The sequence below is a fragment of the Haliotis cracherodii genome, unplaced genomic scaffold, assembly GCF_022045235.1.
Source record: "Haliotis cracherodii isolate W230 unplaced genomic scaffold, xgHalCrac1.p SCAF_6, whole genome shotgun sequence".
In the NCBI taxonomy this organism is placed as follows: Eukaryota; Metazoa; Mollusca; class Gastropoda; order Lepetellida; family Haliotidae; genus Haliotis; species Haliotis cracherodii.
The window spans coordinates 36,175,744-36,196,544 of record NW_027266319.1 but is presented as its reverse complement, the minus strand read 5'-3'; the positions used below and the strand labels follow the sequence as shown (position 1 = coordinate 36,196,544).

At 41.9% G+C, this 20,801-nt stretch overlaps 1 protein-coding gene across 2 annotated transcripts in view; it reads left to right on the top strand.

Moving 5' to 3' along the window:
- The window catches only part of LOC139445197 (uncharacterized), a 68,718-nt gene that overhangs the window by 34,679 nt on the left and 13,238 nt on the right, over positions 1 to 20,801 (top strand). Inside the window, exons 1-3 of one of the 2 annotated variants that reach the window (XM_071226325.1) lie at positions 2,611 to 2,850; positions 12,526 to 13,524; positions 19,005 to 19,116. In XM_071226325.1, the coding sequence (XP_071082426.1) occupies positions 12,559 to 13,524; positions 19,005 to 19,116 (1,078 nt within the window). In that variant the 5' untranslated portion in view covers positions 2,611 to 2,850; positions 12,526 to 12,558. Of the gene's footprint in view, positions 1 to 2,610; positions 2,851 to 12,525; positions 13,525 to 19,004; positions 19,117 to 20,801 lie in introns of those variants that run through there. The other variant, XM_071226326.1, reaches the window with a different exon arrangement.

The following is a 20,801-nucleotide window of genomic DNA, read 5'->3' as shown; positions in this document are numbered from 1 at the left end:
ATTTATAAAATGGAGCAACTCTCTGATGCCATTTTTCTTTGCTAGACACCGTTACCACCATTTCTAAAAACTACAACTTTAGTTTTATCCATATTTACCTTTAGTTTCGACCCGTCACAATATCTCTCTAATACATGTATTTGCTTTTGGATGCCAGGTATTGTGCACTGCCACCCGTGTTTGAGAATCCCCACCCCCCGATCTGCTGAGATACAAATTAACACATTCAAAAAGCGCATGATGATTATTCAGATAAACTATCGAGGCATGTGTCTGTTCATTTTAAGATTTTTGTCCGAAGTTGGATTCATATTTTAGTCTAGTTGAAGGGGAACTGTTCTAACTTGTTATCACCTTTTTTAGCCAGAATTCTGCAGTGTGTTTACCTATCAAACAACGCGTAGACATACATTTAAAATAGATAGGTTACAATGTGGTGGAAGATAGCGATAGTTTCGTAGCCGTTCATGTTTTGAAATTGCAGTAGACCAGGTCTAAAAAGTTGTGTTAGAAATAGGCAACAAAATCCTGAACTTTCGTGTTGTTAACAGGATATCGCACAGCAAAAGAAGTGTAGGTTTCCGTTCTCCGGAAACCTTCCGGAAACCTTCCCACTTTGCATCCGGCCCGGATACCTTCCGGATACCTTCCGGAAACCTTAAAAAAAATGTCAAAATTTGGGGGGTGCATTTTGTTCAATTAAGTGTGAAACATATAAAATAAATATCTGAAAATTACGAAGAAAATTGAAGGGTACTGAAGGTTTCCGGAACGTTTCCGGAAGGTATCCTGGCCGGATCCAAAGTGGAAAGGTATCCGGTAGGTTTCCGGAAGGTTTCCGGAGAACGGAAACCTACACTTTTTTTGCTGTGTCGATTAATGGTTTCACCAGATGGTGCCAAATGGTGCCTTACGACCGCTCAGGTTTCTGGAGTTAGGACGAGACAAGGTTGCTATGTGAGACAAGTGTGACTTTAGATTAAGGTTGACTTAATTCTAACCTTAGTGGTTAAGGTTAGCCTTGGCTAAGGTTGTTTTGTCGAACGGGGCCATGTCTGTGTGCAATCTGTATTCGCTAACACAGGTCAAGGTTATCATTCTCATGTCGCCTATATTTAGATGTTGTCAGAATGCAGAAGCATTATCACGGAGTGAGTGAGTGAGTGAGTGAGTGAGTGAGTGAGTGAGTGAGTTGGGTTTAACGCCGCTTTTAACATTATTCCAGTTATATCACAGCGTGTCAGCTTAATGTGGGAGGAAAGCCCGAAGTGATGCAGGTCTAAGACGTTTTCCACTTCGGTGAAACCCACTAGCACGGGTATGGTGCTGACAAACATAATTGGGGCGAACAGGGATTCGAACCCACAATCATAGGTTTCTGGAGTGCCCAAGGGACGCAACTCCGCACAGCGAATCGCGGCACTTTAGACGACTGGGCCACCTGTGCCCCATCGTTACGGAGAGTACCTAACCTGATTATAAAGGAGTTTTTAACTAATGCAAGATTATGGTAAAATTGCAGATTTTGCAAATATTAAGTTTGAAATATGGGAATCTTGTTTGATGAATATTCGTTCATGACCAGCGAAAGAAAAAGCAAATAAGAGAGCTTGAACGTTTTGTTTCGGTGCCGTTATAATGGAATGGCAGGATGATTAGCTGGTACATGTATATGCGGACAACGCTGCCGGGGTATGTTTTCTGTGTGCTGTGTGCTCCCGGGCCTCAACTAGAAAAGGACAGTTGGTCACCCAATAGCCATCAGCATTATTTTGATGACCTCGCATTTAAGTATTCTTCTACGGAAAGACTGCCTCAAGAGATAACTCGTACACCCCGTGCGGGGCCTAGTTTCCACAAGCATTAACCATTTCAGCGAAAACGTGCTACAAGCCGAAATTGTTTTGTTATTAAATCGAAGAATGACACCAGAGAAGTTTTGTTTCTTCATAAATTAAGAAACACTTCGGGCTTTCAAGTTTCAGTTATATTGCTTCTTAACGAAGCATGATCAAGTATAAACATCCAAATATTGTCACATAATATGTCTTAATACAGTCTGGAAATGGCTTTGTGAGACTCGAATTGGTTTTCCATATATGTGAAAGATGTTAAATCCTACAGAACGTGTAACATCCTACCTACGCGATCATACACATGCTGTGCTGTTGTTTCATAAATCAATTGGCTGAAACGCATCTTAAAAGGGTGATTAAATATTTAAATCCAAGCCTGAGGATATGTCTCTTCTCAATGTCGAAAATGTCTCAGATAACGATTTACTATCACATTCATCAACATTTTGACACGACCTTTGAAACAAAATAAATACTTTCATAACTTGGGAATTATCAAGATATTGCAAGCAAAATAAAACGTGTGGATTGAATCGCGATTGTGAGCGTTAATATTGTTATCTTGTTTTCCATCCACTGTAAATGTAACTGTGTAAATATATTCTGCATCCGAATGGCTGATGTATAACTGTAGGTGATGAATTAAGCACGCCTCCCTCTCGGTAACTCTGTAGCCAACGTCAAAGGCCCCATCCCATCACGGACAGCGAGCGACCATATCAAGGTTCTCCTGTAGCACAAACCAATAGAACTCGGGACAACATTTCATTCTTAAACAAACAGGTTATCGACTGTTAATGTAGTTTCTCAAAAGTAATAATTAATGGGGCTTAACCCAATATTTTCCGATGCTATTGGATTGATTTTCACGTGGGGTATCGCCTACGAGTTTATCGGCAACAACTGCAAGAAAAGAGATCGAAGCACAGTAGCTGTTGAGCCGTGGTACACGACAGTCGTCGAGAAGGTGAAGTGACATCAGGATAAGAAACAGGTATGACTTTGTGAGCACTCTTTGTATTCTTTACTATACAATAGGAAGGTTTTATTATTATTTCATTAATAGCCAGTACCTATTAATCGAGTAATTAATATAGATAAATACATGTGAAGTTGTTAATCACATATGTTATCTTTGATGTTATGATTGTTAATATCAAAACGGAAACGTTGGAGTTGTTGGATATTTTTATTTCATCTCTTTAGATATTGACGTTGTTGATCTATGTCTGTTCAAGAATGAAGTTACAATAACTGTACATGTGTTTCTTCTTCGACGCAAAACTATACTGTATATATATTTGTACTTTGGGGGAGTTTAGAATTGTTATTGTCAATAGTTTTGATAATGAAACATATGATTGCCTGACTTGCTCCTGTCTGTCAACACTTTTTGTACCTGTCTCCTATTCTCCCTGTGTGTGTGTGTGTGTGTATGTGTGTGTGTGTCTGTCTGTGTGTGTGTGTGTGTCTGTGTCTCTGTGTGTGTATGTGTGTGTGTCTGTCTGTGTGTGTGTCTGTCTCTGTGTGTGTATGTGTGTGTATGTCTCTGTGCGTGTATGTGTGTGTGTATGTGTGTGTGTGTGTGTGTGTGTGTCTGTATCTGTGTCTCTGTGTGTGTATGAGTGTGTCTGAAACATTCTTTATACAGCAACTACAATAATGTCTAGACATTTACCAACTTTAATTCCGAGCTCTGCCAACCTCATATTTGCTAACTTAAATCTGTATAATAGTGGGGTACGAACCCTATACGTGGGTTCTTCGAATATAAGAAAGGTCTTCATAAAGAACTGTAATTTGTTGGGCAGTTCGGATTCCCATGATCTTGTCTGAGTATCCCCAGCTATCAGAGCAGGCTAAGACTATTACTGGCCCACGGGTCATCTTTCCATCTAAAACCGGAACGCAGTGCATTGGTCTAATGAGGTGCGTATTATCACTCGATTGCATCGCCCCTGCGCTAGCTAACGCCTCCAAAATACGGATATACTGGCACAAATCCTACTTCAGAATGTGCTTTTGTACACCCCTCGGGGCTGAAACACTATCGCAAGACGGTTTTACTTAGTAGGTAATACATGGCATCATCACCGCGAGAAAGGGGGATTATATGGAGTTTGTATGTAGTTGGACTGCTATTGATGTGGTCAGAGTTGGGATGGGTGTTATTTCGTTATCGTGTTTAGTTAGGTATCGTGTCACATGTGTCACATTGAGAGCGTCACATATGTAAGGCCTTCCTTGACAGATTGTCACATACGAAAGGCCTTCCTTGACAGATCGCCACATATATAAGGTCTTTCTTGACAGATCGTCACATATGTAAGGTCTTCCTTGACAGATTGTCACATATGTAAGGATGCAAGGCCTCCCTTGACAACTTGTCACATATGTAAGGCCTTCCATGACAGATTGTCACATATGTAAGGCCTTCCATGACAGATTGTCACATATGTAAGGCCTTCCATGACAGATTGTCACATATGTAAGGCCTTCCACGACAGATTGCCACATATGTAAGGCCTTCCATGACAGATTGGCACATATGTAAGGCCTTCCTTGACAATTCGTTACATATGGAACGCCTTCCTTGACATATCGCCACATATGTAAGGATGCAAGGCCTCCCTTGACAACTTGTCACATATGTAAGGCCTTCCATGACAGATTGTCACATATGTAAGGCCTTCCATGACAGATTGTCACATATGTAAGGCCTTCCATGACAGAATGTCACATATGTAAGGCCTTCCATGACAGATTGTCACATATGTAAGGCCTTCCATGACAGATTGTCACATATGTAAGGCCTTCCATGACAGATTGCCACATATGTAAGGCCTTCCTTCACAGATTGTCACTTGAAATAATGAGACATTCCTTCTGTCGAGATCGTCAAAGTGAGTGAATATGGTTTTGCGCCGCTTTTAGCAATATTCCAGCAATATTCCGGCAGGAAACACCAGAAATTAGCTTCAGACATTCTACCCATGTGAGGAATCGAACGGGTCATCGACATGACGAGCGAACGCTTTAACCATCAGGCTACCCCATCGCCCCAGAGATCATAATACATGTCAGTCATCCCTTTACACATTGGGCAGGAAAGTGGGTATTGTCAGGTAATCAGTGTTCCATCCTACATAATTAACTTTCGGGATTTGCAGTTCAAGTAGTTAAATAAAAGTTATTACCATCTCAAATAGTTCAATCGAATGAGGCATCACTATCTTCATTTTCGTGGGTAACATGAAATACAGGGAAGATTGTACCCGTTCAAAAACATCCAGTTGAAAACCATTCCTTGATGTGCGATGTGTTGATTAAATAGGTAAGGTATTGATTTATCAAGGATCAGACCCCGGCACATTTACACAGTATTTTCTCATAAGATCTTAAAAAGTCAGGCAGTTATCTGTGCGTTCTTTGAAGTCACTGCTATAGAACAAGTTTACCAGACATGTCGGAAATTACTCTATAATTTGTTTCCCAACTGTAGTTATCATAAAACTACTGTTTGTTTGACTTGTACTTCGCAGAGGCTTTTGGGTGCGGTCGGGTAGCCTAGGGGTAAAAGCGTTCGCTCGTCACGCCGAAGACCGAAAAGTTGTTTTACCGACATGGGTAAAATGTGTGTACCCAGCGTGATATTGCTGGAATGTTGCTAAAAGCGACGTAAAAGCATACTGACTCACTCACAGAGACATTTAGAGGGAAGAGTCAGTTAGGCTTTGAGACAGTGTTCGTTTTACATTGCATTGAATGCAAATTTATGAATACGACTGAAAAAGACGAAAAATATGGCACTTCGGCACGAAATCTATGGAATAGATACCTGCACCATTAAGTAATCACCATGCATGGCATACCATTATAAAGATAAAGCGACAAGACCCATTTCATAATCACAAGAAATCTCCATTATCCGATCAAATAGAGGTGACACTAGGTGTTTGCGATAGTGTAAACTTATCCTGCTCCACTGGCCCACCTGTCACAAACACATGCAAAGGCGTGTAAACTGTTCACCAGAAAACACATTGGAACATATGGCACAAGTCAAAATAGAGAATTGCGTCGGACTTAATTCTTTTCACTGATACGTCAAATTTAAAATGTCATTCACATGTCTCTACAATATTACTTTTTGAAAACTGTACCAAGGGTTTGAATAGTGTCACCCTGATCAAACAAACCACGAGCAAGAACCATTTGACGCTCGTTGAAATGCAGAAAAAAACATGCTCGGGCGTACCTCAACACATAGACTCCAAAGGCTGGAGCTGCTAGAATATTGCTCCACATGAAAAGGAGAGTTGACTGTTGCAAAGTTGAAATAATTCCTCTTGTTTTGTCACTAAAACAAATAAAGCAAACTGATCCCCATGTATGTTATATCATTTTCAAAAGTAATCCACATGTATGGCATACCATTATTAAAGGTATTCAACATGTATGGCATACCACTACCAAAGGTAATCCACGTGTATGGCATGCCATCATAAAAAGTAATCCACGTATGTGGCATACCATCATAGTAAGTAATCCTAATATATCATGGCATACCATTATTAAAGGTATTCAACATGTATGGCATGCCACTACCAAAGGTAATCCACGTGTATGGCATGCCATCATAAAAAGTAATCAACGTGTGTGGCATACCATCATAGTAAGTAATCCTAATATATCATGGCATACCATTATTAAAGGTATTCAACATGTATGGCATGCCACTACCAAAGGTAATCCACGTGTATGGCATACCATCATAAAATGTAATCCACGTGTGTGGCATATCATCATAAAAGGAATCCACGTGTGTTGCATACCATCATAAAAAGTAATCCACGTGTGTGGCCTACCGTCATAAAAATTAATCCACATGTGTGGCATACCGTCATAAAAAGTAATCCACGTGTATGGCATGCCATCATAAAACGTAATCCACTTGTATGGCATGCCATCATAAAAATAATCCACGTGTGTGGCATACCATCATAGAAAGTAATCCCAATATATGGTATACCATTATCAAAGGTAATCCACGTGTATGGCATGTCATCATAAAAAGTAATCCACGTGTATGGCATCCCATCATAAAAAATAATCCACGTGTGTGGCATACCATCATAGAAAGTCATCCACATACACAAATAATCCGTGTGCATGGTATTCCATTATAAAAGGTAATACATGTGTATGGCATACCCTTATCAAAAATAATCCACAAGTGTGGCATACCATTTTAAAAGGTCTAGTAATCCACATGTATGGCAATCCATTTAAAAAAGTAATCCACAAAACCTATTGTTCCTGATGATCTTCATGGTGTGTTATGGTATAATTATGTCACACTATCCCTTAGGTCCCATGTTTCTGAAACGATAATTGCCTTCTGTGATGGTCCTCCAGAGCGTCATATCAATAGTGGGTCCGATTGTACAAAGTAATCCACACGTATGTCACACCATTACAGAATGTAAATATATAACGTCAAAGACAAATTCCTTTAGGGCACACACGCACGTTAATGTAATGATTTCTTTATGTCATCATGGCGGGGACTATTATTTATTTACATACAATGTTTGTTTAGCAAACACGCGCATTCTTGTTCTCAGTGACCATTCTTAAATTCATTGAATTGTTATTCGAACAGATGAACTTACATGTTGCTTCCTGCTCGGTGGAGTGGATGCCGGGAATGAGGCTGCTAATGGAGGTGCTCAACGTATGTTCCATTGGTCTCCGTTTACAATTTGACCTCTTGAACTCAGCATGGTGTCACGTGATATAGTTATTACCCAGATGGCCCGTGCTGGTTTTGTCCCCACTATAACAAGATCTAAGCGTTTCCCGACGTTCAAGATGTCAAATTGTACACACCATAACATGATAGTTTCTTAAACAACTTTTTTTCCAGTAAAGGGAATAAGAATTACAAATAGCAGATATTGTTGGGTACAGGGTATTCATTGCCGTGTTCCGTATTGACATTTGATAGACTATTCCTAATTTTGAGTTATTTTGCAATTTATCATTCTCAATTGGAACCAATCGGAATGTAAGTCTTGGTCTTAAAGCTATAGCACTGCTTCAAGGGTGCTACTAGTACCACGGCTACAACAGGTCATTATTCCAGTCGTATTTTATGTGTCTCTCAGTTGAGTGGAGTCAAGTCTCGTTAATCCGACATCGTTGGTTGCACATGATTGTGTCGGATTAACGAGTATGTCGGATTAACGATATTAAGTGATTTGTGATCGAAAATCGGACATCTTCACGATAGATAATAACCGTGTGTACCTTGTAATAAAATCATTAAAAACGAAATATTTATATTGTTATGTTGTTTATTCATTCATTCCTTAATTTATGTACAAAGCTATGAATGACTGCATGTTTGATAGCCCTGATTAGTCCGCTTGCAGTAGACCACCACCACGTGACGTTTAGCTTATTTCCAAACTTATCTGGGTGAGTTAGTGAGTGAATGGAGGATGTTTAACGTCATCGCCAACACTAATCCAGGTGTAACACCAGGCACGTTTGTAATGGAGTAACCAGTGGTTGATTGGATGGACACACTTTGTAACCATCCGATCCTCATTGTCAGTTAGTTCACACCAGCATGGTGTACTGCGGACCTATTCCACCCCAAAATTCCAACTAAAGATCCGTTAATGATATAATTCTCTCAGCAAAGACTAATCTGTCGTACGTTATTGCAAGTTAACGTGACCTTAAAAGCTGTTGTGGTTGCTCACCATACGGTGTACACGTTTTGTTCATCTTAACTTAATTTATGGTGCGCTTACATGTTAGTGAAGAAAATAAAGGTAATTAGTGAGAGGACTAACTTTTGTTTATTCATCAACAGCTAACAGAACAGCATAATTGCTTAAAGTTGGCGATCGATAGGTTGTCATGAACATTTTACTTTTTGTTTGTTTGTTGCACGACTGGTCACGACTTTCTGCAGCGTTGTTCACACATTGGACACTCGGTAAAAGTGAATAATGCATACAATTACGCATGACAATTTTTTATTTTTAAGTTTGGCTTTTCATGTTCGAGGGAACTTTGCCCTAATTCCATTCATGTAGCGTTTTATACTCTCTCCCACAGCGGGAACAAAGTAGAAATATCATTGTCCTCGCATCTGTGTAACAAAAGATATTGCAGAAGAAAAAAGAAAGAAAACGTCTAATTTGAGTACCTGCAGCTGCACTTGCGAGGCACGTGGAGCTCAGTTGTATAAGGCGACGCAAACCATTGTGCAGAGTTGCGCCCCTTAGGCGTGTCAGAGACGTGGTTTGCTAAATTTACCGGTTTCGACAAATATCCAGTGGAAGTCACACAGTGACGTCACTACACCTAAGCGTCACTTTTATAAAAGAAATAGCGACAAAACTCTTTTTATGAGTATAGAAATCTGTGTTAACAGTCTATTGTAATTCCAACTTTATCATAAGCATATCTGAATCACTATCAAACAGTGATGGTACCAGGTGTTCGCGACAAGGTGATTGTACCCATCACCACCGATGGTACCCATCACAAACACTTGCAAAGGCATGTCAATTATTCGCTTGAACACGTGAAGAGTATGCAAGACTTGCATCGAAGCGTCGGTGAATGAGCAAAGCTCGTTTCGGCAGAACTGAAGCTGTATCCGCGGTATCAGGTTGAAGTTGAACCGGTTCTTCTGCCAACCACGGTTGCCATGGTGCTAACCATTGCCTCCAAAACCAATCGTGGGGTGAGGAGACGGTTGTACAAATGACATGTCGTATCGAAATGCATACAAAAGACAGTATCGACTTGTTCATATAAGTTCCATACTTATGGATGTGCTGAGTTGCGTCCCTTTGATGTACCAGAATCCTGTGGTTGGTTCCCAGTACGTTCTGATAACGATACATATTGTCAGCACCACAGCTCGTAGGTTTGACCGACATGGTAAACGTCTAGACCTGCATTACTTCGGGCTTCCCTCCCTCATAAGGTTGACATGCTCTGGTATAACTGTTAAAAAAACTGTTAGGAGCGGTTTTCAAACCCAGCGCATTCATTCACTCGACATCCGTGCTCATTTGTGTCACTTTAATTCTTCCGATATCGGATTGAAATTACAGGTTTACAGAAACTAACCACAATGAATTGTAGAAATAGAAGCAGTAAATGGAAATGCCAACATTTGTCAGTTTGATACAAGAGTGTTTTTGCATTGTTTTCAAAGCTTTAAACTGTAACCGCCATGAAGTGCTCTACTGCAATCATTCAGTTGAGAGCGTCCAGCTGAAGGGGGCGCATTATCTCATTTTCCTTTTGCTGCAGCGAGCGGCTGTCAGCTGTGAGAACTGCAACACTGGAAGTATCAGCAAACAGATGCACTCAACAATGTTATCATCAGTTTTTTAAATGATACTACGTGGCATGTTGTAAAAAGTAAGAGTTGAAAATAATGTAATTAGTGAATGAAGTCGTTTCTGAAGCTGGGACGGAAATACGTGAAAGTGAGTGTTGGAATTAGATGTATGATGATCCCCTTTGTGTTGGTATAGAGTCAATGTTTGAATATCCACAATGAAACCCTTTCCATCGGGGTTAATAAATCCCTGTAGACGTAGTAATCTTGTATTTCAACATGACGTCTGTTCTGACACTGACGTGCTCATTGACAAGGTCACCGTACCTCCAGCCGTGAACCAGATACAAGGAGACACGGACAAATCGTTCATCAAAAGGGCGTATTGGTGAGGGTGGGGTGGGGTGGGGTGGGGTGGGGTTTTCAAAACATACAATGTTTTCTCTGAGCGGAGAAGACATATAAATATTTTTACAATAATACTATTTTGCAGAGCTTCGCGAACAATTACGACTTTTTGGTAGAACAAATTATTAGATGACAAATTATTTTTTCAGCATTTTTTTGAACAGATATTTTTTTTTCAACAAAATCACATCTCCCACTCTGCACACCACCCATCGCCCCGGACAACAAGATTCTCACCTGGTAAGCCCCTAATAAGCCCTTCCATGTAGCTAACATGTCACATGAGTACTACTGAACACATCACATTACTTTTCATCTAAACATGAGCACTACTGCACAGTTAACACATCATATGAACACTATTGAACAGCTAACGCGTCACATTAGCACTATTGAACAGCTAACACGTCACATTAGCACTATTGAACAGCTAACACGTCACATTAGCACTATTAAACAGCTAACACGTTATATTAGCACCATTGAACAGCTAACACGTCACCTTAGCACTATTGAACAGCTAACACGTCACCTTAGCACTACTGAACAGCTTACACGTCACATTAGCACTACTGTGGAGTTAACACGCTATATAAGCACTACTTTGCACCTAACACGCCACATAAGCACGACTGTGGAGTTAACACGCTATATAAGCACTACTTCGCAGCTAACACGTCAAATAAGCACTTCTGTAGAGTTAATTCGCTACATAAGCACTACTTCGCAGCTAACACGTCAAATAAGCACTTCTGTGGAGTTAACACGCTGAGCGCCATATTTCTATTTCTGTATGCACTTCACAGGGGTGAGTACATTCCATTATAACAGAAACTTTAGAAGAATATATCAGATCTTTGGATTCCAAAGCTTCTGACATCTGATCAAAAGCGCAGCAGGCACAATATGTCACGTGATAATTTAGCTCTGGCCTCTGTGTTCTTGGATGCCGAGGGTGTCATCATGGCGGTCTTTTGTCCAGCTGTCCAGACAATAACCAGATCATATCATATGCACTTTTGAGAATATTACGGGGTGAAATTAAGACTGAGAGACATTTAGAAAAGGTTTGCTTTTCCGCCGGGGCAATGCGTTAATGCGTTAATGCAAACATCAGTAATTGCCAAGGCCACAATCCACGGGTGTGGCTTTAAACTTCTTCAGTTCCCACGTTATTCTCCCGATCGGCTCCGTCAGACTACTATCTGGTCCAAAGCATGAAGAAAGCTGTAGCCGGAACCCATTTTGACTCGAACGATGACATCATAGCATCTGTTGAGAACTTTTTGAAGAGCTAAGAAAAGGATTTCTACGAATCTAAGATAAAATACCTATAACATCGTCGGCAAAAGTGTATCGATGTGGGAAGGGATTACTTCGAAACATATATCATTTTAATGTCTTTATGTCAAGTCTCCCTATGTGAGACTCAGAACATCTGAATCACGCCTTGTGACATCACCATCAATATGTTGTTTTTTCTACTAAACGTTATATTAGTTTGCAGTCAAAAAGGTCACATGAGCACCAGTCTTATTGAGCATCTTAACCAGGAACAAAATGCTAAATAGGTCCTTTCAGATTGCCCGGCTTGTCTTCAAGAATGTAAGCAAATTTTAACATTATTTCCTAAGTGAGTGAGTGAGTGAGTGAGTGAGTATGGTTTTACGCCGCTTTTAGCAATATTCCAGCAAAATCACGGCGGGGGACACCAGAAATGGGCTTCACACATTGTACCCATGTCGGGAATCGAACCCGGGTCTTCGGCGCGACGAGCGAACGCTTTAACCACCAGGCTACCCGACCGCCCCTATTTCCTAAGTAGTAAATCTGGGTGTTGCATTGTATTGACTCGAACTCTATAGGATTTTTATCTCTTTCCAGCTACAGAAGGAACCGCCACACCAACTTGTAAACATGGATATATATCAACACACCTGGTCCCAGCTAGGACTGTGTATTATGCTACAACTTTTATACCTAGAAATATCCACGGTGACGTGCTTTGCATGGCATAGTCCCAGCCAGACTCGTTCACAGACTGCCCCCGTCGAAAGCCATATGGTGTCCCAAAGGTGGCACCAGTCAGTCCCAAAATGGTACCCGTACAATATGTGGAAGCGACGGAAGCGGAAGGAGGGAGAAGGAAGTCGCGTGACATTGGATATTTCTAATGTACTTGGCAGGAGCAGGAATTTGTTTAGCGGAAAAAGGAGTGCCTATGTGTCTAAATACCGCAAACTGCTGGACAAGTATAATAAGAAAAAGCAGATGAACAGCATATTAAGCAAAAATGTTTGGAAAACTAACGCCCCCTCTACAACGTACGGTTCATCGTTGTCAGTGAACGCGATGGACAACAGGCTGTTCTCCGCTGAGAAGTTCAGAAAAGTAAGTACGTTACAGACTCGGAAACACAAGTCTCATTTTGGAGGTATCGGCTCAGTACAGGATTCGTTCGGAATGGTTCACACACCCAAGAAACCATCCACTTCTCAAAAGAAAAAGGTCAAGGAATTAACAAAATCCGGATTTGATAACATCGGAATTGGAACAATAGCCGAGGATGGATTTGATTTACAGCCAGCCGGTGGATTTTCAAATGATTTTTTACCAATACGTCAAGCAGGATCCGAAACTCTTAAAAACGAGGCTGACACAGCGGCAAAGACATCGACTGGGTTTGGGACAGGCTCCTTCTCTTCTGACGCTGGGTCCATGGGGGACAGTTCCTGGTCCGACTCTGGGACCTGGGGAGGTGATGGGTTCGGAGCAGTGGGGGCCTCTTCGGCGGCCCAGTCGTCATCCGGGACTTGGGGAAATCCGGCAACTGGCAGTGATGGCTTCGGAACGATCGGGGGAGGTTCATTCTCAGCAGAAACGGTACGTAAGCACGGTGATATAGATTCCATCGTAATGAATGTTACAAAAAAGAAAGAACAACATACACATTCTTTCAACCCCTTGTGAGGATTCAGGGTTAGAATGGGTCCCTTATCATCGATACTGGTCATAAGAGGCGCCCAAATAGGTCAGGTGGTCAGATTTGGTCCAGACTAGATTATTTACATGCCGCCGTCAAATAGCTGGAGTGCGGCATTAAAGAACAAACAAACAAACATTCTTCTTAAATACGATGTATTTATTATAAGACTTACAATTTTAAAATGTGTGGTAGAACAACTAGCCAGTTCAGTGGAAGCATGAATGGTCAAATGACGAACCTGTCTCTGGTGCATTGAGTGTGACGTGAGACATCTATATACCTGTTAACCAAAACTTCGCTAAGTTGATGGAATTCAACAATCAACAAGAAAACACTGAATATGCAGGTCACTGAAAATGGATGGACATTCCATCAACACTGAGGTCACGGTCTTGGGTCACGGTCAGAAGCAGTGCGGCCAGGAACGGCAGCCTGCAGATATTGATACAGAACATTGGCAATCTGAACACTGAATTATGTCGCAGTCCAAACATGAATCCCTGTCTCTGATCCATTTAAATGGCAATCGGAGCAATGATCCTGTCAATGAGCCATTTCAATGGCAATCTGAACACTGACTTTTGTCATTAGTCCATTTCAATGGCAATCTGAACATTGATCTTGTCACTGAGCCATTTCAATGGCAATCTGAACATTGGTTTTTGTCATTGGTCCATTTCAATGGCATCCCGAACATTGATTTTGCCACTGAGCCATTCCAATGGCAATCGGAACATTGATCTTGTCTCTGATCCATCTCGATGGTAACCTGAACATAGATCTTGTCACTGATCCACTTCAATCCCACCTGAACATAGATCTTGTCACTGATCCATTTCAATGGCAACCTGAACATTGATCTTGTCGCTGATCCATTTCAGTGGCAATCGGAACATTGATCTTTTAACTAATTCGAGACATTGATAACCTGAACATTGATCTTGTCACTGACCCGAATTATTGGAAATCTGACCATTGGTCTTGGACATTGATAATCTGAGCATTGATCCATGTCACTGATCCGTGACATTGGCAATCTGAACATTGGTTCATGTCGTGCTGAGATTGTCGGGTCACGTCTCCCAGGCTACCACCAATTAAGGTCGTGTCAACTTTTATGGAACCCAAATTCAGTCAAGTGGCAAACAACAAGCCTATCAAGATGAAATACATGACCTCATGATGGTGTCTTCTTAACCGTTTGTGGGGACGCTGAGATAGCCCAGTGGATAATGCGTTCGCCTGTTGTGGAAGGTATGACGTGTGATCCATCGGAGGTGTATCCATAGCGTTCCGATGCAGGTTGTAGAGTGAGTAAGTGAGTAAGAATTTAACGTTGCATCGGCAGTATTTCAGCCATATGGCGACGAGATCAAGTTTTATACATCTAAAAGCCTGTTATCATTAAAAAGTTAAATTAAAAAGCAATGTCAAACATATTTTGGCATAACAATGCGTAGGTCGAAGACGTTTAATACTTTAGTATAAAACACAGACTGAGGATCATATTCTGAACTAACACGAGAGTTGAACCCACGACAAGCGGATCCTGGCATGGTTAATGGAGGCAACTCTGCATTGCATTCTTCGTGATCGTTTACGGGCATGGGTTAGATTTGGTCCATGTGTACACATAGCTCTAAAAAATCAATACCGCTGTTGCTATTCTTTGAGGTACAATATCACAGGGCACTTTTTTCAGTCTTTTATATGATACGTTTGGGTATTTGATAAGTCGTGTTGGAGGCAACAAATTAAATAAAGATTAATTAAACTGAATGTGTTACAAAGACGTTCGCATCCTCGCCTAATTGGTCCTGTGTCTTATTGGACAGTAATTGAATTGTCTGGGGGAAATGTTAATGTGTGGTTAAGACTCCAATCAATACGACACGGAACACATGTACCCTATCGAAAAGACCAACAATTGCCAACGCGAGAAGTTACAGAGCAAAATAAAGCCAATCATGCCCCGCTCGTTCTATCTCTGTCCTCCTTCGATTGGAATGAATGGTTCCGCTAATTTGAAATGCAGGCTTGTTAGCGAAACGGCAATGGTTCGTAAGTCATTGGAATGGGTAAACATGCCTCCCCCACCTAAATAAGTGCGTGATTAGTGGTATCGATCTTTACAGTTAAGATGTGACAAACTTACAAACGAGTCTCACCTATCAAAACGCAAGTACCAGTGTGTGGTAGTGGAGTCTCTCTTATAAGCGTACCTTTGGAAGACATGTCTTGTAGACATGTGTATGTTTCATGGTGGAGCTGTAGGACCGCCTCCGTGGTCTAGTGGTAGAGCGTCCGCCCGCAGAGCGGAAGGTCCAGGGTTCGATCCCCGGCCGCGTCATACCAAAAGACGTTAAAAGATGGTACTTCTTGTTACCCTGTCTGGCGCTCGGCATAAAGGTGCTGAAACAAGGACTGGTCGGCTCGGAGTCAGTATACTGTGTCTGAGTGGGGTATTCATGTTAAACTGCGGCATAGTATCTCAGTGAGCTAGCACTATAAATCAGCATCAGTCCGGACTAGTACAAGCAGCCACACAAACACACACACGTAAATGCACGTCGCTATATAAGTTTGGACGCGACGTTAAACCCCATTTCACCTCACCTCACCACCTCTCCTGTAGACACACTTCTGTGTGGTAGCGGAGTCTCTCCCATAGGTGAGGTGCAATGGGGTTTAGCGTCGCCTTCAAGATTATTGATCTTATATAGCGACGTGCATGTACGTGTGTGTTTGTATGCTTGTACTAGTCTGGATTGATCCCGATGTTATAGTGCTAGCCCACGGAGATACCATGCCGCGGTTTAACATGAATACCACACTATGACACAGTATACTAACTCCAGGCCTTGTTTTTATTCCCTTAATGCCGAGCGTCCACCCGGAGAGCGGAATGGCGGGGGTTTAAGTCTCGGCCTCGTCATACCAAAGGGACTAAAAGCATTAAGGGACTAAAACAAGACCTGGTCGACTTGGTGACAGTCTACGTGTCTGAGTGGGGTATGCATGTAAACTGCGGCATGGTATCTCAGTGGGCTAGCACTATAAAACCGGCATTATTCCAGACTAGTACACGCAGCCACGACATACTACTACATAACATCATCTACGATATTACACAATCTTCGACATAAAACCATCTACGATATTACAACATCGGCGACATGACAATATCTACGACATAACCTACGATATAAAACTATCTACGACATAAACCAAACGGCGACATCACACCATCTACGGCATAAGACCATCTACGATATAACACTATCTTCGACATAACATCATCTACGACATTACACCATCTACGACATAACACCATCTACGACATTACACCATCTACGACATAACATCATCTACGACATTACACCATCTACGACATAACACCATCTACGACATTACACCATCTACGACATAACACCATCTACGATATAACACTATCTACGACATAACATCATCTACGACATTACACCATCTACGACATTACACCATCTACGACATAACACCATCTACGATATAACACTATCTACGACATAACATCATCTACGACATAACACCATCTACGACATTACACCATCTACGACATAACACCATCTACGATATAACACTATCTACGACATAACATCATCTACGACATTACCCCATCTACGACATAACACCATCTACGATATAACACTATCTACGACATTACATCATCTACGCATCTACGACATTACACCATCTACGACATAACACCATCTACGACATAACACTATCTACGACACAATATCATCTACGACATAACTACATCTACGACATAAAACCACCAACTATACTGAACTGCAAAAAAACGTCACCATGGATAGATATATGAGAAACCTTATTTGTCCAAACACTGTAAACATACTTTGAGACATATTAAAAAGATGAAACTTGGCAAAATTGATCATCAAGGTTGAAATTAAAGTGTCATGTTCTTAAAGTAAAATACAACACTAGTCTCTGAGAAAATGGCATCACAAGTCAGTATCGCGTGTGTCCGCCATGTGCATTGATGACTGCCGTGCAACGTCGATACATGGAAAGAATGAGGCGGTTGATGAAGGCTATAGGCACTTGAGCCCACACTCTGAGGAACGCCGGACGCAGTTCAGCTGCAGTTGTCGGCCTCGGTCGGACTTCATTCAGCCGTCTTTGAATCGTATCCCAGAAGTGCTCAATGGGATTTAAATCGGGACTGAGGGCAGGTCACTGCACGGTTCTGATGCCATTCAGCTGGAGGAAGTCTCTTGTTGCTCTCGCAGTATGGGCACGGCATTATCATGCTGAAACTCGTGGTTGCGGCGACGTGCCAAATGAGGTAAGGCGTGTGGTCTCAATGTACCCAGCTGCTGTAAGACATTGCCTCTCACTGGACCGATGTTATGGAAGACCACAGGGTCGACCCTCTGTGCAAGTCCAGTTCCACCCCCCGAGTCTCTCTCAACAACAAAAGCATCCGAATAATGTTCCCCGCGGCGTCGCCAGACTCTCTCTCTGCCATCTGCGGTTGGGATACAGTAACGGCTCTCGTCTGAGAAGAGGACTCTTCTCCACTGCTGGTGGCGCCAGTGCTGGTGCTGTGTTGCCCATTGAAGACAGTGGAGGTGTCTGCTCGTCAATCGTCGACACACGGTGTCCACACTAATGTGTTGCTGGTGTGTCCCCATGGTCTGTCGTGCAGTTTTCGCAGCAGTAACAAAGCGATTTTGAAGATGCTGTCCCACAATCCGACGATCCTGACGTCGGGTGGTGACCCTTGGTCTTCCACAACGTGGTCGGTCATCTGTAGTGTTGGTGGTCTGGTACCGATGCTGGAGCCTGTATATGGTCCTTACGTGGACTTGAAATGCATTGGCTACCTGCCGGGTGGTTTGTCCAGCTTGCAATCGTCCAAGGGCTTGGTGTCGCTGATTTCTTGTCAATCTTGGCATGTGGTAGCAATTCAATAACGAATGAATGTGGGGGGATTTTTATAGGGCAAGAAATGGGGGAACGCATATGCATCTCAATTTGCACGGAATTTACGTGCATCGGGTTACCATGGCCGTTGCCGTAATGCGTTTGGGCGATCGGTATTATTGTCTTCTGCTTTGTCTTTCTATCACCAAATTTCATTTTTCCGAACAAGGTAATGTTAAATTACTGTGACAAAAATTACCCAGATATTTAAATGACAACTTTTCATGAAATGTTACTTGGGGGGACGTTTCTTTTGCGGTTCAGTATATATTGGGGTATTTGGAGGAATCAAACCGTTTAGCTTGGGGATGGGTTGTTTGAACAGCTCGAGTCATGCATAATTTCAAAGTGACACTCTACCATAAACCTGCTGTTCTGTTTACAGAAGGACTGCGACACCATCCTGACAAAGTCCTGCTCAGACAACAGCGAGTGCTCGTGTTATGGCTTCTACACGTGCGTCGACCACAGATGTGCGGCTGTGCAGTCTGCCTCAGGTAACTTCCGTCTGTTCATACACAACAACATTTGGCACATCCAAGGGAAACGTTACCGCCTCGGATCCAAACAGGAGGAGTACATGTTGGAAATACCGTTTTCCTCATTGGAGCTTTTGACATCTTCCGTATTTTTCTTACGAAATTGCTATTTTCGAAACGTGTTCAGATAATCCGATATTGATATTATATTATCGCTGGATGAGCTTCTATTTGTCATATTTTAGAAGCCCTCCCATCTTCAAGAACATTGTATCAATCGAAAACATACACAGATGATTACTCTCGCGTGAAGGGTTTTCTTATATTGCAAACTATGTATGCTGTTAAAGCCTTGTCAATATTCCTAGTGAATTACTGTAAATCTTGAAATTAACGCGAGCATGAATTTAATGCGAAAAGTGCGCGTGGTCTTTGCTCGAATTATTAAATATCGCATTTTAAATATTGTATTTACAGTTTGACCGTAAGGATGGGTCACCTAAAACATGACAGGGGAGGTTAATAAAAGATGTTCCTCCTAATTGGGGAGGGACATTGAGCTTTTCAAAAGTGCACTTACTACTTGTCTGTATCAGGAAACTATGACAAACATTAGGGGAGGGGCATTATATGCAGTACATTAGTGCGTCAAAAATATCTCTCCCCCCCTAGCTAACAAGTTTACGTGAGATCCTGTTCGACCACAAGGGCTAGTTATCGTGTCTTTGCTCTCCGATAGGAAAATTATGCAAGGCCATGTAACACCTATTTCTATGTGGCATGTCTCTCTGTCTTGTTGGGCACCGCTGGCACTATGGTATTACTTCTTGAGGTAACTCTTCACTCTCGGTGTCAGCACACCAAACATTCGGTTGAAGATGCATGACCCTACAGGGCAAACCGGCTGTTAAATGTCATGTAGACCACAATCTGAGCTCACTTATTCTCATTTGTTTTTGTTGTTGTTGTCTGAAGCCACACACAGCAATAGCCTAGCTATATTACGGCGGTCTATAAATAATCAAGTTCGGACCAGACAATCCATTGATTGACATCATAAGCATCGTTCCACACAATTAGGAAACGATGACATTCATCGACCAAGTCAGCGAGTCTGACCACCCGATCACGTTAGTCGCCTCTTACGACAAGCATAGTCGCCTTTTTCGGCAAGTATGGGTTACTGAAGACCTGTTCTACCCCGGATCTTCACGTGTGTGTAGACGTTATCATTCATAACTCAAGAGTCCATGCATCAACCAAGTCAGGGAGCCTGACCACCCGATCCCGTTAGTCGTCACTTATGACAAACATGGGTTTGCTGAAGAGCAGTTCTAACGCGAATCTTCACGGGTTATTCCCATTTTTCTTCTATTTTCTCATTTGAGGCGATATAATGGTGTGGTCCTTTATAGTATTTGCCCTGACCTTTTGCTTTGGTTTTATGAGACTCCCTAATTAGGTAATCTTCAGAGCACAGAATTTGGACGTACAAAGGCTACATTCAAATCAAGTCTCGTGTCCTCATCGCTTATTAACTATCAGCAGTCTGGTTTTGACATTTATCAAGTTGTGAACCAAGTAATACTTGTTTTTAGCGTCTTTCGAAAAGTTGTTGTCAAAAAAATAATTGTTTAACCCCGATGATGAGGAAAGGAGATGTTTACTCCCCTCCACCGAGGTAGCATGTTCCTGATGGAATT